This window comes from Oncorhynchus nerka, unplaced genomic scaffold (genome assembly GCF_034236695.1).
Source record: "Oncorhynchus nerka isolate Pitt River unplaced genomic scaffold, Oner_Uvic_2.0 unplaced_scaffold_1320, whole genome shotgun sequence".
In the NCBI taxonomy this organism is placed as follows: domain Eukaryota; kingdom Metazoa; phylum Chordata; class Actinopteri; order Salmoniformes; family Salmonidae; genus Oncorhynchus; species Oncorhynchus nerka.
In genome coordinates, this window is record NW_027040026.1 from 95,969 (window position 1) to 116,592 (window position 20,624).

Below are 20,624 nucleotides of genomic sequence, written 5' to 3' on the forward strand. Positions count from 1 at the left end.
TTTCCATTCTACTCTACACTGTTCTATTATGTTCTATTCTACTCTATAATGTTCTATTAAGTTCTATTCTACTCTATAATGTTCTATTCTGTTCTAATCTACTCTACACTGTTCTATTCTACTCTACACTGTTCTATTCTACTCTACACTGTTCTATTCTACTCTGTTCTGTTCTACTCTACACTGTTCTATTCTATTCTATAATGTTCTATTCTGTTCTATTCTACTCCACACTGTTCTATTCTGTTCTATTCTACTCTACACTGTTCTATTCTGTTCTACTCTACACTGTTCTATTCTGTTCTACTCTACACTGTTCTATTCTGTTCTATTCTAATCTACACTGTTCTATTCTGTTCCATTCTACTCTACACTGTTCTATTATGTTCTATTCTACTCTATAATGTTCTATTCTGTTCTAATCTACTCTACACTGTTCTATTCTACTCTACACTGTTCTGTTCTACTCTACACTGTTCTGTTCTACTCTACACGGTTCTATTCTACTCTACACTGTTCTATTCTACACTGTTCTATTCTACTCTACACTGTTCTATTCTGTTCTATTCTACTCTACACTGTTCTGTTCTATTCTACTCTACACTGTTCTACTCTACACTATTCTATTTTGTTCTATTCTACTCTACACTGTTCTATTCTGTTCTATTCTACTCTACACTGTTCTATTCTACTCTATACTGTTCTATTCTACTCTATTATGTTCTATTCTACACTGTTCTATTCTGTTCTACTCTACACTGTTCTATTCTACTCTACACTGTTCTATTCTAATCTACACTGTTCTACTCTACACTGTTCTATTCTGTTCTATTCTACTCTACACTGTTCTGTTCTATTCTACTCTACACTGTTCTATTCTACTCTACACTGTTCTATTCTACTCTATACTGTTCTATTCTACTCTACACTGTTCTATTCTACACTGTTATATTCTGTTCTACTCTACACTGTTCTATTCTACTCTACACTGTTCTATTCTAATCTACACTGTTCTATTCTGTTCTACTCTACACTGTTCTATTCTGTTCTATTCTACTCTACACTGTTCTGTTCTATTCTACTCTACACTGTTCTATTCTACTCTACACTGTTCTATTCTACTCTACACTGTTCTATTCTACTCTACACTATTCTATTTTGTTATATTCTACTCTACACTGTTCTGTTCTACTCTACACTGTTCTATTCTACTCTATAATGTTCTATTCTATTCTACTCTACACTGTTCTATTCTACTCTACACTATTCTATTTTGTTCTATTCTACTCTACACTGTTCTGTTCTACTCTACACTGTTCTATTCTACTCTATACTGTTCTATTCTGTTCTATTCTACTCTACACTGTTCTGTTCTGTTCTACACTGTTCTATTCTACTCTACACTGTTCTATTCTACGCTACACTGTTCTATTCTGTTAAATTCTACTCTACACTGTTCTATTCTACTCTACACTGTTCTATTCTAATCTACACTGTTCTATTCTGTTCTACTCTACACTGTTCTATTCTGTTCTATTCTACTCTACACTGTTCTGTTCTATTCTACTCTACACTGTTCTATTCTACTCTACACTGTTCTATTCTACTCTACACTGTTCTATTTTGTTCTATTCTACTCTACACTGTTCTGTTCTACTCTACACTGTTCTATTCTACTCTATAATGTTCTATTCTATTCTACTCTACACTGTTCTATTCTACTCTACACTGTTCTGTTCTACTCTACACTGTTCTATTCTACTCTACACTGTTCTATTCTGTTCTATTCTACACTGTTCTATTCTACTCTACACTGTTCTACTCTGTTCTATTCTACTCTACACTGTTCTATTCTGTTCTATTCTACTCTACACTGTTCTATTCTGTTCTATTCTACTCTACACTGTTCTATTAAGTTCTACTCTACACTGTTCTATTCTACTCTACACTGTTCTATTCTAATCTACACTGTTCTATTCTGTTCTACTCTACACTGTTCTATTCTGTTCTATTCTACTCTACACTGTTCTGTTCTATTCTACTCTACACTGTTCTATTCTACTCTATACTGTTCTATTCTACTCTATTATGTTCTATTCTACTCTATTATGTTCTATTCTACTCTACACTGTTCTATTCTACACTGTTCTATTCTGTTCTACTCTACACTGTTCTATTCTACTCTACACTGTTCTATTCTAATCTACACTGTTCTATTCTGTTCTACTCTACACTGTTCTATTCTGTTCTATTCTACTCTACACTGTTCTGTTCTATTCTACTCTACACTGTTCTATTCTACTCTACACTGTTCTATTCTACTCTACACTGTTCTATTTTGTTCTATTCTACTCTACACTGTTCTGTTCTACTCTACACTGTTCTATTCTACTCTATAATGTTCTGTTCTATTCTACTCTACACTGTTCTGTTCTACTCTACACTGTTCTATTCTACTCTACACTGTTCTATTCTGTTCTATTCTACACTGTTCTATTCTACTCTACACTGTTCTACTCTGTTCTATTCTACACTGTTCTATTCTGTTCTATTCTACTCTACACTGTTCTATTCTACTCTACACTGTTCTATTAAGTTCTACTCTACACTGTTCTATTCTACTCTACACTGTTCTATTCTACTCTACACTGTTCTATTCTACTCTACACGGTTCTATTCTTTTCAATTCTACTCTACACTGTTCTATCCTACTCTACACGGTTCTATTCTACTCTACACTGTTCTATTCTACTCTACACTGTTCAATTCTGTTCTATTCTACTCTACACTGTTCTATTCTACTCTATACTGTTCTATTCTACTCTATTGTGTTCTATTCTACTCTACACTGTTCTATTCTACACTGTTCTATTCTGTTCTATTCTACTCTACACTGTTCTGTTCTATTCTACTCTACACTGTTCTACTCTACACTATTCTATTTTGTTCTATTCTACTCTACACTGTTCTATTCTGTTCTATTCTACTCTACACTGTTCTATTCTACTCTATACTGTTCTATTCTACTCTATTATGTTCTATTCTACTCTACACTGTTCTATTCTACACTGTTCTATTCTGTTCTACTCTACACTGTTCTATTCTACTCTACACTGTTCTATTCTAATCTACACTGTTCTATTCTGTTCTACTCTACACTGTTCTGTTCTATTCTACTCTACACTGTTCTATTCTACTCTACACTGTTCTATTCTACTCTATACTGTTCTATTCTACTCTACACTGTTCTATTCTACACTGTTCTATTCTGTTCTACTCTACACTGTTCTATTCTACTCTACACTGTTCTATTCTGTTCTACTCTACACTGTTCTATTCTGTTTCTATTCTACTCTACACTGTTCTGTTCTATTCTACTCTACACTGTTCTATTCTACTCTACACTGTTCTATTCTACTCTACACTGTTCTATTCTACTCTACACTATTCTATTTTGTTCTATTCTACTCTACACTGTTCTGTTCTACTCTACACTGTTCTATTCTACTCTATAATGTTCTATTCTACTCTATAATGTTCTATTCTATTCTACTCTACACTGTTCTATTCTACTCTACACTATTCTATTTTGTTCTGTTCTACTCTACACTGTTCTGTTCTACTCTACACTGTTCTGTTCTACTCTACACTGTTCTATTCTACTCTACACTGTTCTATTCTGTTCTACACTGTTCTATTCTACTCTACACTGTTCTATTCTACGCTACACTGTTCTATTCTGTTAAATTCTACTCTACACTGTTCTATTCTACTCTACACTGTTCTATTCTACGCTACACTGTTCTATTCTACGCTACACTGTTCTATTCTGTTCTATTCTACTCTACACTGTTCTATTCTACTCTACACTGTTCTATTATTTATATTCTACTCTACACTGTTCTATTCTACTCTACACTGTTCTATTCTGTTCTATTCTACTCTACACTGTTCTGTTCTATTCTACTCTACACTGTTCTATTCTACTCTACACTGTTCTACACGGTTCTATTCTACTCTACACTGTTCTATTCTGTTCTATTCTGTTCTATTCTACTCTACACTGTTCTATTCTGTTGTGTTATACTCTACACTGTTCTACTCTACACTGTTCTATTCTGTTCTATTCTACTCTACACTGTTCTATTCTGTTCTATTCTACTCTACACTGTTCTATTCTGTTCTATTCTACTCTACACTGTTCTATTATGTTCTATTCTACACTGTTCTATTCTGTTCTACTCTACTCTACACTGTTCTATTATGTTCTATTCTACTCTATAATGTTCTATTCTGTTCTAATCTACTCTACACTGTTCTGTTCTACTCTACACTGTTCTGTTCTACTCTACACGGTTCTATTCTACTCTACACTGTTCTATTCTACACTGTTCTATTCTACTCTACACTGTTCTATTCTGTTCTATTCTACTCTACACTGTTCTATTCTGTTCTATTCTACTCTACACTGTTCTACACGGTTCTATTCTACTCTACACTGTTCTATTCTGTTCTATTCTACTCTACACTGTTCTATTCTGTTGTGTTCTACTCTACACTGTTCTATTCTATTCTACTGTACACTGTTCTATTCTATTCTACTCTACACTGTTCTATTCTACTCTACACTGTTCTATTCTGTTCTATTCTACTCTACACTGTTCTATTCTGTCCCATTCTACTCTACACTGTTCTATTATGTTCTATTCTACTCTATAATGTTCTATTCTGTTCTATTCTACTCTACACTGTTCTATTCTACTCTACACTATTCTATTTTGTTCTATTCTACTCTACACTGTTCTGTTCTACTCTACACTGTTCTATTCTACTCTACACTGTTCTATTCTGTTCTATTCTACTCTACACTGTTCTATTCTACTCTACACTGTTCTATTCTGTTCTATTCTACTCTACACTGTTATATTCTACTCTACTCTGTTCTATTCTACTCTACACTGTTCTACACGGTTATATTCTACTCTACACTGTTCTATTATGTTCTATTCTACTCTACACTGTTCTATTCTATTCTACTGTACACTGTTCTATTATGTTCTATTCTACTCTACACTGTTCTATTCTGTTCTATTCTTCTCTACACTGTTCTATTCTGTTCTACTCTACACTGATCTATTCTGTTCTATTCTACTCTACACTGTTCTATTCTGTTCTACTCTACACTGTTATATTCTACTCTACACTGTTCTATTCTAATCTACACTGTTCTATTCTGTTCTACTCTACACTGTTCTATTCTGTTCTATTCTACTCTACACTGTTCTATTCTACTCTACACTGTTCTATTCTACTCTACACTGTTCTATTCTACTCTACACTGTTCTATTCTACTCTACACTATTCTATTTTGTTCTATTCTACTCTACACTGTTCTATTCTGTTCTATTCTACTCTACACTGTTCTATTCTACTCTACACTGTTCTATTCTACTCTATACTGTTCTATTCTACTCTATTATGTTCTATTCTACTCTACACTGTTCTATTCTACACTGTTCTATTCTGTTCTACTCTACACTGTTCTATTCTACTCTACACTGTTCTATTCTACGCTACACTGTTCTATTCTACGCTACACTGTTCTATTCTGTTCTATTCTACTCTACACTGTTCTATTCTACTCTACACTGTTCTATTCTGTTCTATTCTACTCTACACTGTTCTGTTCTATTCTACTCTACACTGTTCTATTCTACTCTACACTGTTCTACACGGTTCTATTCTACTCTACACTGTTCTATTCTGTTCTATTCTACTCTACACTGTTCTATTCTGTTGTGTTATACTCTACACTGTTCTACTCTACACTGTTCTATTATGTTCTATTCTACTCTACACTGTTCTATTCTGTTCTATTCTGTTCTATTCTACTCTACACTGTTCTATTATGTTCTACTCTACACTGTTCTATTCTGTTCTACTCTACTCTACACTGTTCTATTATGTTCTACTCTACACTGTTCTATTATGTTCTATTCTACTCTATAATGTTCTATTCTGTTCTAATCTACTCTACACTGTTCTGTTCTACTCTACACTGTTCTGTTCTACTCTACACGGTTCTATTCTACTCTACACTGTTCTATTCTACTCTACACGGTTCTATTCTACTCTACACTGTTCTATTCTGTTCTATTCTACTCTACACTGTTCTACACGGTTCTATTCTACTCTACACTGTTCTATTCTGTTCTATTCTACTCTACACTGTTCTATTCTGTTGTGTTCTACTCTACACTGTTCTATTCTATTCTACTGTACACTGTTCTATTCTATTCTACTCTACACTGTTCTATTCTACTCTACACTGTTCTATTCTACTCTACACTGTTCTATTCTGTTCCATTCTACTCTACACTGTTCTATTATGTTCTATTCTACTCTATAATGTTCTATTCTGTTCTAATCTACTCTACACTGTTCTATTCTACTCTACACTATTCTATTTTGTTCTATTCTACTCTACACTGTTCTGTTCTACTCTACACTGTTCTATTCTACTCTACACTGTTCTATTCTGTTCTATTCTACTCTACACTGTTCTATTCTACTCTACACTGTTCTATTCTGTTCTATTCTACTCTACACTGTTATATTCTACTCTACTCTGTTCTATTCTACTCTACACTGTTCTACACGGTTCTATTCTACTCTACACTGTTCTATTATGTTCTATTCTACTGTACACTGTTCTATTATGTTCTATTCTACTCTACACTGTTCTATTCTGTTCTATTCTTCTCTACACTGTTCTATTCTGTTCTACTCTACACTGATCTATTCTGTTCTATTCTACTCTACACTGTTCTATTCTGTTCTACTCTACACTGTTCTATTCTACTCTACACAGTTCTATTCTAATCTACACTGTTCTATTCTGTTCTACTCTACACTGTTCTATTCTGTTCTATTCTACTCTACACTGTTCTGTTCTATTCTACTCTACACTGTTCTATTCTACTCTACACTGTTCTATTCTACTCTACACTGTTCTATTCTACTCTACACTGTTCTATTCTACTCTACACTGTTCTATTCTACTCTACACTATTCTATTTTGTTCTATTCTACTCTACACTGTTCTATTCTGTTCTATTCTACTCTACACTGTTCTATTCTACTCTACACTGTTCTATTCTACTCTATACTGTTCTATTCTACTCTATTATGTTCTATTCTACTCTACACTGTTCTATTCTACACTGTTCTATTCTGTTCTACTCTACACTGTTCTATTCTACTCTACACTGTTCTCTTCTACGCTACACTGTTCTATTCTACGCTACACTGTTCTATTCTGTTCTATTCTACTCTACACTGTTCTATTCTACTCTACACTGTTCTATTCTGTTCTATTCTACTCTACACTGTTCTGTTCTATTCTACTCTACACTGTTCTATTCTACTCTACACTGTTCTACACGGTTCTATTCTACTCTACACTGTTCTATTCTGTTCTATTCTACTCTACACTGTTCTATTCTGTTGTGTTATACTCTACACTGTTCTACTCTACACTGTTCTATTCTGTTCTATTCTACTCTACACTGTTCTATTCTGTTCTATTCTGTTCTATTCTACTCTACACTGTTCTATTATGTTCTACTCTACACTGTTCTATTCTGTTCTACTCTACTCTACACTGTTCTATTATGTTCTACTCTACACTGTTCTATTATGTTCTATTCTACTCTATAATGTTCTATTCTGTTCTAATCTACTCTACACTGTTCTGTTCTACTCTACACTGTTCTGTTCTACTCTACACGGTTCTATTCTACTCTACACTGTTCTATTCTACTCTACACGGTTCTATTCTACTCTACACTGTTCTATTCTGTTCTATTCTACTCTACACTGTTCTACACGGTTCTATTCTACTCTACACTGTTCTATTCTGTTCTATTCTACTCTACACTGTTCTATTCTGTTGTGTTCTACTCTACACTGTTCTATTCTATTCTACTGTACACTGTTCTATTCTATTCTACTCTACACTGTTCTATTCTACTCTACACTGTTCTATTCTGTTCTATTCTACTCTACACTGTTCTATTCTGTTCCATTCTACTCTACACTGTTCTATTATGTTCTATTCTACTCTATAATGTTCTATTCTGTTCTAATCTACTCTACACTGTTCTATTCTACTCTACACTATTCTATTTTGTTCTATTCTACTCTACACTGTTCTGTTCTACTCTACACTGTTCTATTCTACTCTACACTGTTCTATTCTGTTCTATTCTACTCTACACTGTTCTATTCTACTCTACACTGTTCTATTCTGTTCTATTCTACTCTACACTGTTATATTCTACTCTACTCTGTTCTATTCTACTCTACACTGTTCTACACGGTTCTATTCTACTCTACACTGTTCTATTATGTTCTATTCTACTCTACACTGTTCTATTCTATTCTACTGTACACTGTTCTATTATGTTCTATTCTACTCTACACTGTTCTATTCTGTTCTATTCTTCTCTACACTGTTCTATTCTGTTCTACTCTACACTGATCTATTCTACTCTACACTGTTCTATTCTGTTCCATTCTACTCTACACTGTTCTATTATGTTCTATTCTACTCTATAATGTTCTATTAAGTTCTATTCTACTCTATAATGTTCTATTCTGTTCTAATCTACTCTACACTGTTCTATTCTACTCTACACTGTTCTATTCTACTCTACACTGTTCTATTCTACTCTGTTCTGTTCTACTCTACACTGTTCTATTCTATTCTATAATGTTCTATTCTGTTCTATTCTACTCCACACTGTTCTATTCTGTTCTATTCTACTCTACACTGTTCTATTCTGTTCTACTCTACACTGTTCTATTCTGTTCTACTCTACACTGTTCTATTCTGTTCTATTCTAATCTACACTGTTCTATTCTGTTCCATTCTACTCTACACTGTTCTATTATGTTCTATTCTACTCTATAATGTTCTATTCTGTTCTAATCTACTCTACACTGTTCTATTCTACTCTACACTGTTCTGTTCTACTCTACACTGTTCTGTTCTACTCTACACGGTTCTATTCTACTCTACACTGTTCTATTCTACACTGTTCTATTCTACTCTACACTGTTCTATTCTGTTCTATTCTACTCTACACTGTTCTACACGGTTCTCTTCTACTCTACACTGTTCTATTCTGTTCTATTCTACTCTACACTGTTCTATTCTGTTGTGTTCTACTCTACACTGTTCTATTCTATTCTACTGTACACTGTTCTATTCTATTCTACTCTACACTGTTATATTCTACTCTACACTGTTCTATTCTGTTCTATTCTACTCTACACTGTTCTATTATGTTCTATTCTACTCTATAATGTTCTATTCTGTTCTAATCTACTCTACACTGTTCTATTCTACTCTACACTATTCTATTTTGTTCTATTCTACTCTACACTGTTCTGTTCTACTCTACACTGTTCTGTTCTACTCTACACTGTTCTATTCTACTCTACACTGTTCTATTCTGTTCTATTCTACTCTACACTGTTCTATTCTGTTCTATTCTACTCTACACTGTTATATTCTACTCTACTCTGTTCTATTCTACTCTACACTGTTCTACACGGTTCTATTCTACTCTACACTGTTCTATTATGTTCTATTCTACTCTACACTGTTCTATTATATTCTACTGTACACTGTTCTATTATGTTCTATTCTACTCTACACTGTTCTATTCTGTTCTACACTGTTCTATTCTGTTCTACTCTACACTGATCTATTCTGTTCTATTCTACTCTACACTGTTCTATTCTGTTCCATTCTACTCTACACTGTTCTATTATGTTCTATTCTACTCTATAATGTTCTATTAAGTTATATTCTACTCTACACTGTTCTATTCTACTCTACACTGTTCTATTCTACTCTGTTCTGTTCTACTCTACACTGTTCTATTCTATTCTATAATGTTCTATTCTGTTCTATTCTACTCCACACTGTTCTATTCTGTTCTATTCTACTCTACACTGTTCTATTCTGTTCTACTCTACACTGTTCTATTCTGTTCTACTCTACACTGTTCTACTCTACACTGTTCTATTCTGTTCTATTCTACTCTACACTGTTCTAATATGTTCCATTCTACTCTACACTGTTCTATTATGTTCTATTCTACTCTATAATGTTCTATTCTGTTCTAATCTACTCTACATTGTTCTATTCTACTCTACACTGTTCTGTACTACTCTACACGGTTCTATTCTACTCTACACTGTTCTATTCTACACTGTTCTATTCTACTCTACACTGTTCTATTCTGTTCTATTCTACTCTACACTGTTCTACACGATTCTATTCTACTCTACACTGTTCTATTCTGTTCCATTCTACTCTACACTGTTCTATTATGTTCTATTCTACTCTATAATGTTCTATTCTGTTCTAATCTACTCTACACTGTTCTATTCTACTCTACACTGTTCTGTTCTACTCTACACTGTTCTGTTCTACTCTACACGGTTCTATTCTACTCTACACTGTTCTATTCTACACTGTTCTATTCTACTCTACACTGTTCTATTCTGTTCTATTCTACTCTACACTGTTCTATTCTGTTCTATTCTACTATACACTGTTCTATTCTGTTGTGTTCTACTGTACACTGTTCTATTCTATTCTACTCTACACTGTTCTATTCTATTCTACTCTACACTGTTCTATTCTGTTCTATTCTGTTCCATTCTACTCTACACTGTTCTATTATGTTCTATTCTACTCTATAATGTTCTATTCTGTTCTAATCTACTCTACACTGTTCTATTCTACTCTACACTATTCTATTTTGTTCTATTCTACTCTACACTGTTCTATTCTACTCTACACTGTTATATTCTACTCTACTCTGTTCTATTCTACTCTACACTGTTCTACACGGTTCTATTCTACTCTACACTGTTCTATTATGTTCTATTCTACTCTACACTGTTCTATTCTATTCTACTGTACACTGTTCTATTATGTTCTATTCTACTCTACACTGTTATATTCTACTCTACTCTGTTCTATTCTACTCTACACTGTTCTACACGGTTCTACTCTACACTGTTCTATTATGTTCTATTCTACTCTACACTGTTCTATTCTATTCTACTGTACACTGTTCTATTATGTTCTATTCTACTCTACACTGTTCTATTATATTCTACTGTACACTGTTCTATTATGTTCTATTCTACTCTACACTGTTCTATTCTGTTCTACACTGTTCTATTCTGTTCTACTCTACACTGATCTATTCTGTTCTATTCTACTCTACACTGTTCTATTCTGTTCCATTCTACTCTACACTGTTCTATTATGTTCTATTCTACTCTATAATGTTCTATTAAGTTCTATTCTACTCTACACTGTTCTATTCTACTCTACACTGTTCTGTTCTATTCTACTCTACACTGTTCTATTCTACTCTACACTGTTCTACACGGTTCTATTCTACTCTACACTGTTCTATTCTGTTCTATTCTACTCTACACTGTTCTATTCTGTTGTGTTATACTCTACACTGTTCTACTCTACACTGTTCTATTCTGTTCTATTCTACTCTACACTGTTCTATTCTGTTCTATTCTGTTCTATTCTACTCTACACTGTTCTATTATGTTCTACTCTACACTGTTCTATTCTGTTCTACTCTACTCTACACTGTTCTATTATGTTCTACTCTACACTGTTCTATTATGTTCTATTCTACTCTATAATGTTCTATTCTGTTCTAATCTACTCTACACTGTTCTGTTCTACTCTACACTGTTCTGTTCTACTCTACACGGTTCTATTCTACTCTACACGGTTCTATTCTACTCTACACGGTTCTATTCTACTCTACACGGTTCTATTCTGTTCTATTCTACTCTACACTGTTCTACACGGTTCTATTCTACTCTACACTGTTCTATTCTGTTCTATTCTACTCTACACTGTTCTATTCTGTTGTGTTCTACTCTACACTGTTCTATTCTATTCTACTGTACACTGTTCTATTCTATTCTACTCTACACTGTTCTATTCTACTCTACACTGTTCTATTCTGTTCTATTCTACTCTACACTGTTCTATTCTGTTCCATTCTACTCTACACTGTTCTATTATGTTCTATTCTACTCTATAATGTTCTATTCTGTTCTAATCTACTCTACACTGTTCTATTCTACTCTACACTATTCTATTTTGTTCTATTCTACTCTACACTGTTCTGTTCTACTCTACACTGTTCTATTCTACTCTACACTGTTCTATTCTGTTCTATTCTACTCTACACTGTTCTATTCTACTCTACACTGTTCTATTCTGTTCTATTCTACTCTACACTGTTATATTCTACTCTACTCTGTTCTATTCTACTCTACACTGTTCTACACGGTTCTATTCTACTCTACACTGTTCTATTATGTTCTATTCTACTCTACACTGTTCTATTCTATTCTACTGTACACTGTTCTATTATGTTCTATTCTACTCTACACTGTTCTATTCTGTTCTATTCTTCTCTACACTGTTCTATTCTGTTCTACTCTACACTGATCTATTCTGTTCTATTCTACTCTACACTGTTCTATTCTGTTCCATTCTACTCTACACTGTTCTATTATGTTCTATTCTACTCTATAATGTTCTATTAAGTTCTATTCTACTCTATAATGTTCTATTCTGTTCTAATCTACTCTACACTGTTCTATTCTACTCTACACTGTTCTATTCTACTCTACACTGTTCTATTCTACTCTGTTCTGTTCTACTCTACACTGTTCTATTCTATTCTATAATGTTCTATTCTGTTCTATTCTACTCCACACTGTTCTATTCTGTTCTATTCTACTCTACACTGTTCTATTCTGTTCTACTCTACACTGTTCTATTCTGTTCTACTCTACACTGTTCTATTCTGTTCTATTCTAATCTACACTGTTCTATTCTGTTCCATTCTACTCTACACTGTTCTATTATGTTCTATTCTACTCTATAATGTTCTATTCTGTTCTAATCTACTCTACACTGTTCTATTCTACTCTACACTGTTCTGTTCTACTCTACACTGTTCTGTTCTACTCTACACGGTTCTATTCTACTCTACACTGTTCTATTCTACACTGTTCTATTCTACTCTACACTGTTCTATTCTGTTCTATTCTACTCTACACTGTTCTACACGGTTCTCTTCTACTCTACACTGTTCTATTCTGTTCTATTCTACTCTACACTGTTCTATTCTGTTGTGTTCTACTCTACACTGTTCTATTCTATTCTACTGTACACTGTTCTATTCTATTCTACTCTACACTGTTATATTCTACTCTACACTGTTCTATTCTGTTCTATTCTACTCTACACTGTTCTATTATGTTCTATTCTACTCTATAATGTTCTATTCTGTTCTAATCTACTCTACACTGTTCTATTCTACTCTACACTATTCTATTTTGTTCTATTCTACTCTACACTGTTCTGTTCTACTCTACACTGTTCTGTTCTACTCTACACTGTTCTATTCTACTCTACACTGTTCTATTCTGTTCTATTCTACTCTACACTGTTCTATTCTGTTCTATTCTACTCTACACTGTTATATTCTACTCTACTCTGTTCTATTCTACTCTACACTGTTCTACACGGTTCTATTCTACTCTACACTGTTCTATTATGTTCTATTCTACTCTACACTGTTCTATTATATTCTACTGTACACTGTTCTATTATGTTCTATTCTACTCTACACTGTTCTATTCTGTTCTACACTGTTCTATTCTGTTCTACTCTACACTGATCTATTCTGTTCTATTCTACTCTACACTGTTCTATTCTGTTCCATTCTACTCTACACTGTTCTATTATGTTCTATTCTACTCTATAATGTTCTATTAAGTTATATTCTACTCTACACTGTTCTATTCTACTCTACACTGTTCTATTCTACTCTGTTCTGTTCTACTCTACACTGTTCTATTCTATTCTATAATGTTCTATTCTGTTCTATTCTACTCCACACTGTTCTATTCTGTTCTATTCTACTCTACACTGTTCTATTCTGTTCTACTCTACACTGTTCTATTCTGTTCTACTCTACACTGTTCTACTCTACACTGTTCTATTCTGTTCTATTCTACTCTACACTGTTCTATTATGTTCCATTCTACTCTACACTGTTCTATTATGTTCTATTCTACTCTATAATGTTCTATTCTGTTCTAATCTACTCTACATTGTTCTATTCTACTCTACACTGTTCTGTACTACTCTACACTGTTCTGTTCTACTCTACACGGTTCTATTCTACTCTACACTGTTCTATTCTACACTGTTCTATTCTACTCTACACTGTTCTATTCTGTTCTATTCTACTCTACACTGTTCTACACGATTCTATTCTACTCTACACTGTTCTATTCTGTTCCATTCTACTCTACACTGTTCTATTATGTTCTATTCTACTCTATTCTGTTCTAATCTACTCTACACTGTTCTATTCTACTCTACACTGTTCTGTTCTACTCTACACTGTTCTGTTCTACTCTACACGGTTCTATTCTACTCTACACTGTTCTATTCTACACTGTTCTATTCTACTCTACACTGTTCTATTCTGTTCTATTCTACTCTACACTGTTCTATTCTGTTCTATTCTACTATACACTGTTCTATTCTGTTGTGTTCTACTGTACACTGTTCTATTCTATTCTACTCTACACTGTTCTATTCTATTCTACTCTACACTGTTCTATTCTGTTCTATTCTGTTCCATTCTACTCTACACTGTTCTATTATGTTCTATTCTACTCTATAATGTTCTATTCTGTTCTAATCTACTCTACACTGTTCTATTCTACTCTACACTATTCTATTTTGTTCTATTCTACTCTACACTGTTCTATTCTACTCTACACTGTTATATTCTACTCTACTCTGTTCTATTCTACTCTACACTGTTCTACACGGTTCTATTCTACTCTACACTGTTCTATTATGTTCTATTCTACTCTACACTGTTCTATTCTATTCTACTGTACACTGTTCTATTATGTTCTATTCTACTCTACACTGTTATATTCTACTCTACTCTGTTCTATTCTACTCTACACTGTTCTACACGGTTCTACTCTACACTGTTCTATTATGTTCTATTCTACTCTACACTGTTCTATTCTATTCTACTGTACACTGTTCTATTATGTTCTATTCTACTCTACACTCTTCTATTATATTCTACTGTACACTGTTCTATTATGTTCTATTCTACTCTACACTGTTCTATTCTGTTCTACACTGTTCTATTCTGTTCTACTCTACACTGATCTATTCTGTTCTATTCTACTCTACACTGTTCTATTCTGTTCCATTCTACTCTACACTGTTCTATTATGTTCTATTCTACTCTATAATGTTCTATTAAGTTCTATTCTACTCTACACTGTTCTATTCTACTCTACACTGTTCTATTCTACTCTGTTCTGTTCTACTCTACACTGTTCTATTCTATTCTATAATGTTCTATTCTGTTCTATTCTACTCCACACTGTTCTATTCTGTTCTATTCTACTCTACACTTCTATTCTGTTCTACTCTACACTGTTCTATTCTGTTCTACTCTACACTGTTCTATTCTGTTCTATTCTACTCTACACTGTTCTATTCTGTTCCATTCTACTCTACACTGTTCTATTATGTTCTATTCTACTCTATTCTGTTCTAATCTACTCTACACTGTTCTATTCTACTCTACACTGTTCTGTTCTACTCTACACTGTTCTGTTCTACTCTACACGGTTCTATTCTACTCTACACTGTTCTATTCTACACTGTTCTATTCTACCCTACACTGTTCTATTCTGTTCTATTCTACTCTACACTGTTCTACACGATTCTATTCTACTCTACACTGTTCTATTCTGTTCCATTCTACTCTACACTGTTCTATTATGTTCTATTCTACTCTATAATGTTCTATTCTGTTCTAATCTACTCTACACTGTTCTATTCTACTCTACACTGTTCTGTTCTACTCTACACTGTTCTATTCTACTCTACACTGTTCTATTCTACACTGTTCTATTCTACTCTACACTGTTCTATTCTGTTCTATTCTACTCTACACTGTTCTATTCTGTTCTATTCTACTCTACACTGTTCTATTCTGTTGTGTTCTACTCTACACTGTTCTATTCTATTCTACTGTACACTGTTCTATTCTATTCTACTCTACACTGTTCTATTCTGTTCTATTCTACTCTACACTGTTCTATTCTGTTCCATTCTACTCTACACTGTTCTATTATGTTCTATTCTACTCTATAATGTTCTATTCTGTTCTAATCTACTCTACACTGTTCTATTCTACTCTACACTATTCTATTTTGTTCTATTCTACTCTACACTGTTCTGTTCTACTCTACACTGTTCTATTCTACTCTACACTGTTCTATTCTACTCTACACTGTTATATTCTACTCTACTCTGTTCTATTCTACTCTACACTGTTCTACACGGTTCTATTCTACTCTACACTGTTCTATTATGTTCTATTCTACTCTACACTGTTCTATTCTATTCTACTGTACACTGTTCTATTATGTTCTATTCTACTCTACACTGTTATATTCTACTCTACTCTGTTCTATTCTACTCTACACTGTTCTACACGGTTATATTCTACTCTACACTGTTCTATTATGTTCTATTCTACTCTACACTGTTCTATTCTATTCTACTGTACACTGTTCTATTATGTTCTATTCTACTCTACACTGTTCTATTATGTTCTATTCTACTCTATAATGTTCTATTCTGTTCTAATCTACTCTACACTGTTCTATTCTACTCTACACTGTTCTGTTCTACTCTACACTGTTCTGTTCTACTCTACACTGATCTATTCTGTTCTATTCTACTCTACACTGTTCTATTCTGTTCTATTCTACTCTACACTGTTCTATTATGTTCTATTCTACTCTATAATGTTCTATTAAGTTCTATTCTACTCTACACTGTTCTATTCTACTCTACACTGTTCTATTCTACCCTGCACGGTTCTATTCTGTTCAATTCTACTCTACACTGTTCTATCCTACTCTACACGGTTCTATTCTACTCTACACTGTTCTATTCTACTCTACACTGTTCTGTTCTATTCTACTCTACACTGTTCTATTCTACTCTACACTGTTCTATTCTACTCTATACTGTTCTATTCTACTCTATTATGTTCTATTCTACTCTACACTGTTCTATTCTACTCTACACTGTTCTATTCTGTTCTATTCTACTCTACACTGTTCTATTCTACTCTACACTGTTCTATTCTGTTCTATTCTACTCTACACTGTTCTATTCTGTTCTATTCTACTCTACACTGTTCTACTCTACACTGTTCTATTCTACTCTACACTGTTCTATTCTATTCTACACTGTTCTATTCTACTCTACACTGTTCTATTCTACTCTACACTGTTCTGTTCTACTCTACACTGTTCTATTCTACTCTACACTGTTCTACTCTACACTGTTCTACTCTACACTGTTCTATTCTACTCTATTCTGTTCTATTCTGTTCTATTCTACTCTACACTGTTCTATTCTACTCTACACTGTTCTATTCTGTTCTATTCTACTCTACACTGTTCTGTTCTACTCTACACTGTTCTGTTCTACTCTACACTGTTCTATTCTGTTCTACACTGTTCTATTCTACTCTATTCTGTTCTATTCTACTCGGTTTGATTCTGTTATATTGTAATCTACTATATTCTGTCTGTCCAGGTATTTGGATCTGAGGCGGTTTGGTTCTGTCCCTCACGGTGGGTTTGGTATGGGCTTTGAGCGCTACCTGCAGTGTGTTCTGGGGGTCGACAACATCAAAGACGTTATTCCATTCCCCAGATACTCCCACTCTTGTCTTCTGTAAACTATACACTGAGGATACCAAACATTAAGAACACCTTCCTAATATTGAGTTGCACCCCCCCTTTGCCTTCAGAACAGCCTCAATTCATCAGGGTATGGACTCTACAAGGTGTCGAAAGCGTTCCACAGGGATGCTGGCCCATGTTGACTCTACAAGGTCTTTAAAGCGTTCCACAGGGATGCTGGCCCATGTTGACTCTACAAGGTGTTGAAAGTGTTCCACAGGGATGCTGGCCCATGTTGACTCTACAAGGTGTTGAAAGCGTTCCACAGGGTTGCTGGCCCATGTTGATTCTACAAGGTGTTGAAAGCGTTCCACAGGGATGCTGGCCCATGTTGACTCCAATTCTTTGTACTGTTGTCTAGCTGGATGTCCTTTGGGTGGTGGACCATTCTGGATACACACAGGAAACTGTTGAGTGTGAAAAACACAGCAGCGTTGCAGTTCTTGACACAAACCGGTGCTCCTGGCACCTACTACCATACCCCCGTTCAAAGGCACTTAAATATTTAGTCTTGCCCATTCACCCTCTGAATGACACACACACACAGACACAATCCATGTCTCTATTGTCTCGAGGCTTAAAGATCCTTCTTTAACCCGTCTCCTCCCCTTCATCTACATGTCTCCTCCCCTTCATCTACATGTCCCCTCCCCTTCATCTACATGTCTCCTCCCCTTCCTCTACATGTCTCCTCCCCTTCATCTACATGTCTCCTCCCCTTCATCTACATGTCTCCTCCCCTTCCTCTACATGTCTCCTCCCCTTCCTCTACATGTCTCCTCCCCTTCATCTACACTGATTGAAGTGGATTTAACAAGTGACATCAATAAGGGATCATAACCTGGATTCACCTGGTCTGTCTATGTCATGGAAAAAGCAGGTGTTCATAATGTTTTGTCCACTCAATGTATCTGTCACTATGGTCAAATGATTCTTTTTGTAAAGATGTCACTGTTTTTTGATTTATAAAATGTTAAAATGATCAAATGTTGTCTGTTGTTGTTCATATAAGAAACTGTCAAAAATAGTGTTTAAATGCATAGTCGCGGGAAGTAGGGGTGCCGAGTGTGTTGCAGGGGTGCCGAGTGTGTTGCAGGGGTGCCGAGTGTGTTGCAGGGGTGCCGAGTGTGTTGCAGGAAGTAGGGGTACCGAGTGTGTTGCAGGGAAGTAGGGTGCCGAGTGTGTTGCAGGAAGTAGGGGTGCCGAGTGTGTTGCAGGAAGTAGGGGTGCCGAGTGTGTTGCAGGGGTGCCGAGTGTGTTGCAGGAAGTAGGGGTACCGAGTGTGTTGCAGGAAGTAGGGGTGCCGAGTGCGTTGCAGGAAGTAGGGGTGCCGAGTGCGTTGCAGGAAGTAGGGGTGCCGAGTGCGTTGCAGGAAGTAGGGGTGCCGAGTGGGTTCCAGGAAGTAGGGGTGCCGAGTGCGTTGCAGGAAGTAGGGGTGCCGAGTGCGTTGCAGGAAGTAGGGGTGCCGAGTGCGTTGCAGGAAGTAGGGGTACCGAGTGTGTTGCAGGAAGTAGGGTACCGAGTGTGTTGCAGGAAGTAGGGGTGCCGAGTGTGTTGCAGGAAGTAGGGGTGCCGAGTGTGTTGCAGGAAGTAGGGGTGCCGAGTGTTGCAGCTGAGGGCGCTGCAAACTACTGCTAATATGTTTAAATGTATTTCGCTACACCCACAAATAACATCTGCTAAACATGTATGTGACAAATAAAATTTGATTTGATGTAAATTGGGCCGATATATTGTTGGTTGGACCAATGTATTGTTGATTGAGTCTAGTACAGTTTCCAAGAGTCCTTCAGGTGCACAGACAAGGTCACTACTGTTTCCAAGAGTCAGATGCACAGACAAGGTCACTGCTGTTTCCAAGAGTCCTTCAGATGCACAGACAAGGTCACTACTGTTTCCAAGAGTCCTTCAGGTGCACAGACAAGGTCACTGCTGTTTCCAAGAGTCCTTCAGGTGCACAGACAAGGTCACTACTGTTTCCAAGAGTCCTTCAGGTGCACAGACAAGGTCACTACTGTTTCCAAGAGTCCTTCAGGTGCACAGACAAGGTCACTACTGTTTCCAAGAGTCCTTCAGGTGCACAGACAAGGTCACTACTGTTTCCAAGAGTCCTTCAGGTGCACAGACAAGGTCACTACTGTTTCCAAGAGTCCTTCAGGTGCACAGACAAGGTCACTTGCTGTTTCCAAGAGTCCTTCAGATGCACAGACAAGGTCACCACTGTTTGTATTATAATAACGAAACAAGGCTGAAGAACGATTAACTTTTGACTTCACAGCCAGTTCCTGTAGTTATGTGATGATGGCCCTTCTTAGGTAATCGTGTCCAGACGAATGGTAGTTCTGGTCTGGGGCGTTAGTGCCCGTTCCTTCACTAGTAGAGAAATGCACTAACGCCCAGATGAACCTAGCCTTAAGATGCTTTTGGGAAACCGGGACCTGGACCAAAGCTATGTAGTGTCTCTTTTATCCACTAGATGGTGCGTTTTCACACCTCTTCCTCATTTCTTAATCTCCTGTATTTTCTGTATCCTGTATCTTTGTCTTTCTGTCACTGACGAAAGATTCGCAGTTAATCAACCCACAAGTTTCTCAACTCAACTTATAAGTAGAATCTAATTTTATCTTAGTAACATATATTAGCCTACTAATTAATTTGACTTTCATGCATAA

General features: G+C 35.5%; 1 protein-coding gene across 1 annotated transcript in view; it reads left to right on the forward strand.

Annotated features, from left to right (window-relative positions):
• LOC135568936 (asparaginyl-tRNA synthetase-like) overlaps window positions 1–18,934 on the forward strand; it is a 42,659-nt gene extending 23,725 nt beyond the window's left edge. The window contains exon 6 of the mRNA XM_065015714.1: window positions 17,804–18,934. Coding sequence (XP_064871786.1) covers window positions 17,804–17,948 — 145 coding nt within the window. The 3' untranslated portion in view covers window positions 17,949–18,934. The remainder of the gene's footprint in view (window positions 1–17,803) is intronic.
• The last annotated feature ends 1,690 nt before the right edge of the window (window positions 18,935–20,624 follow it).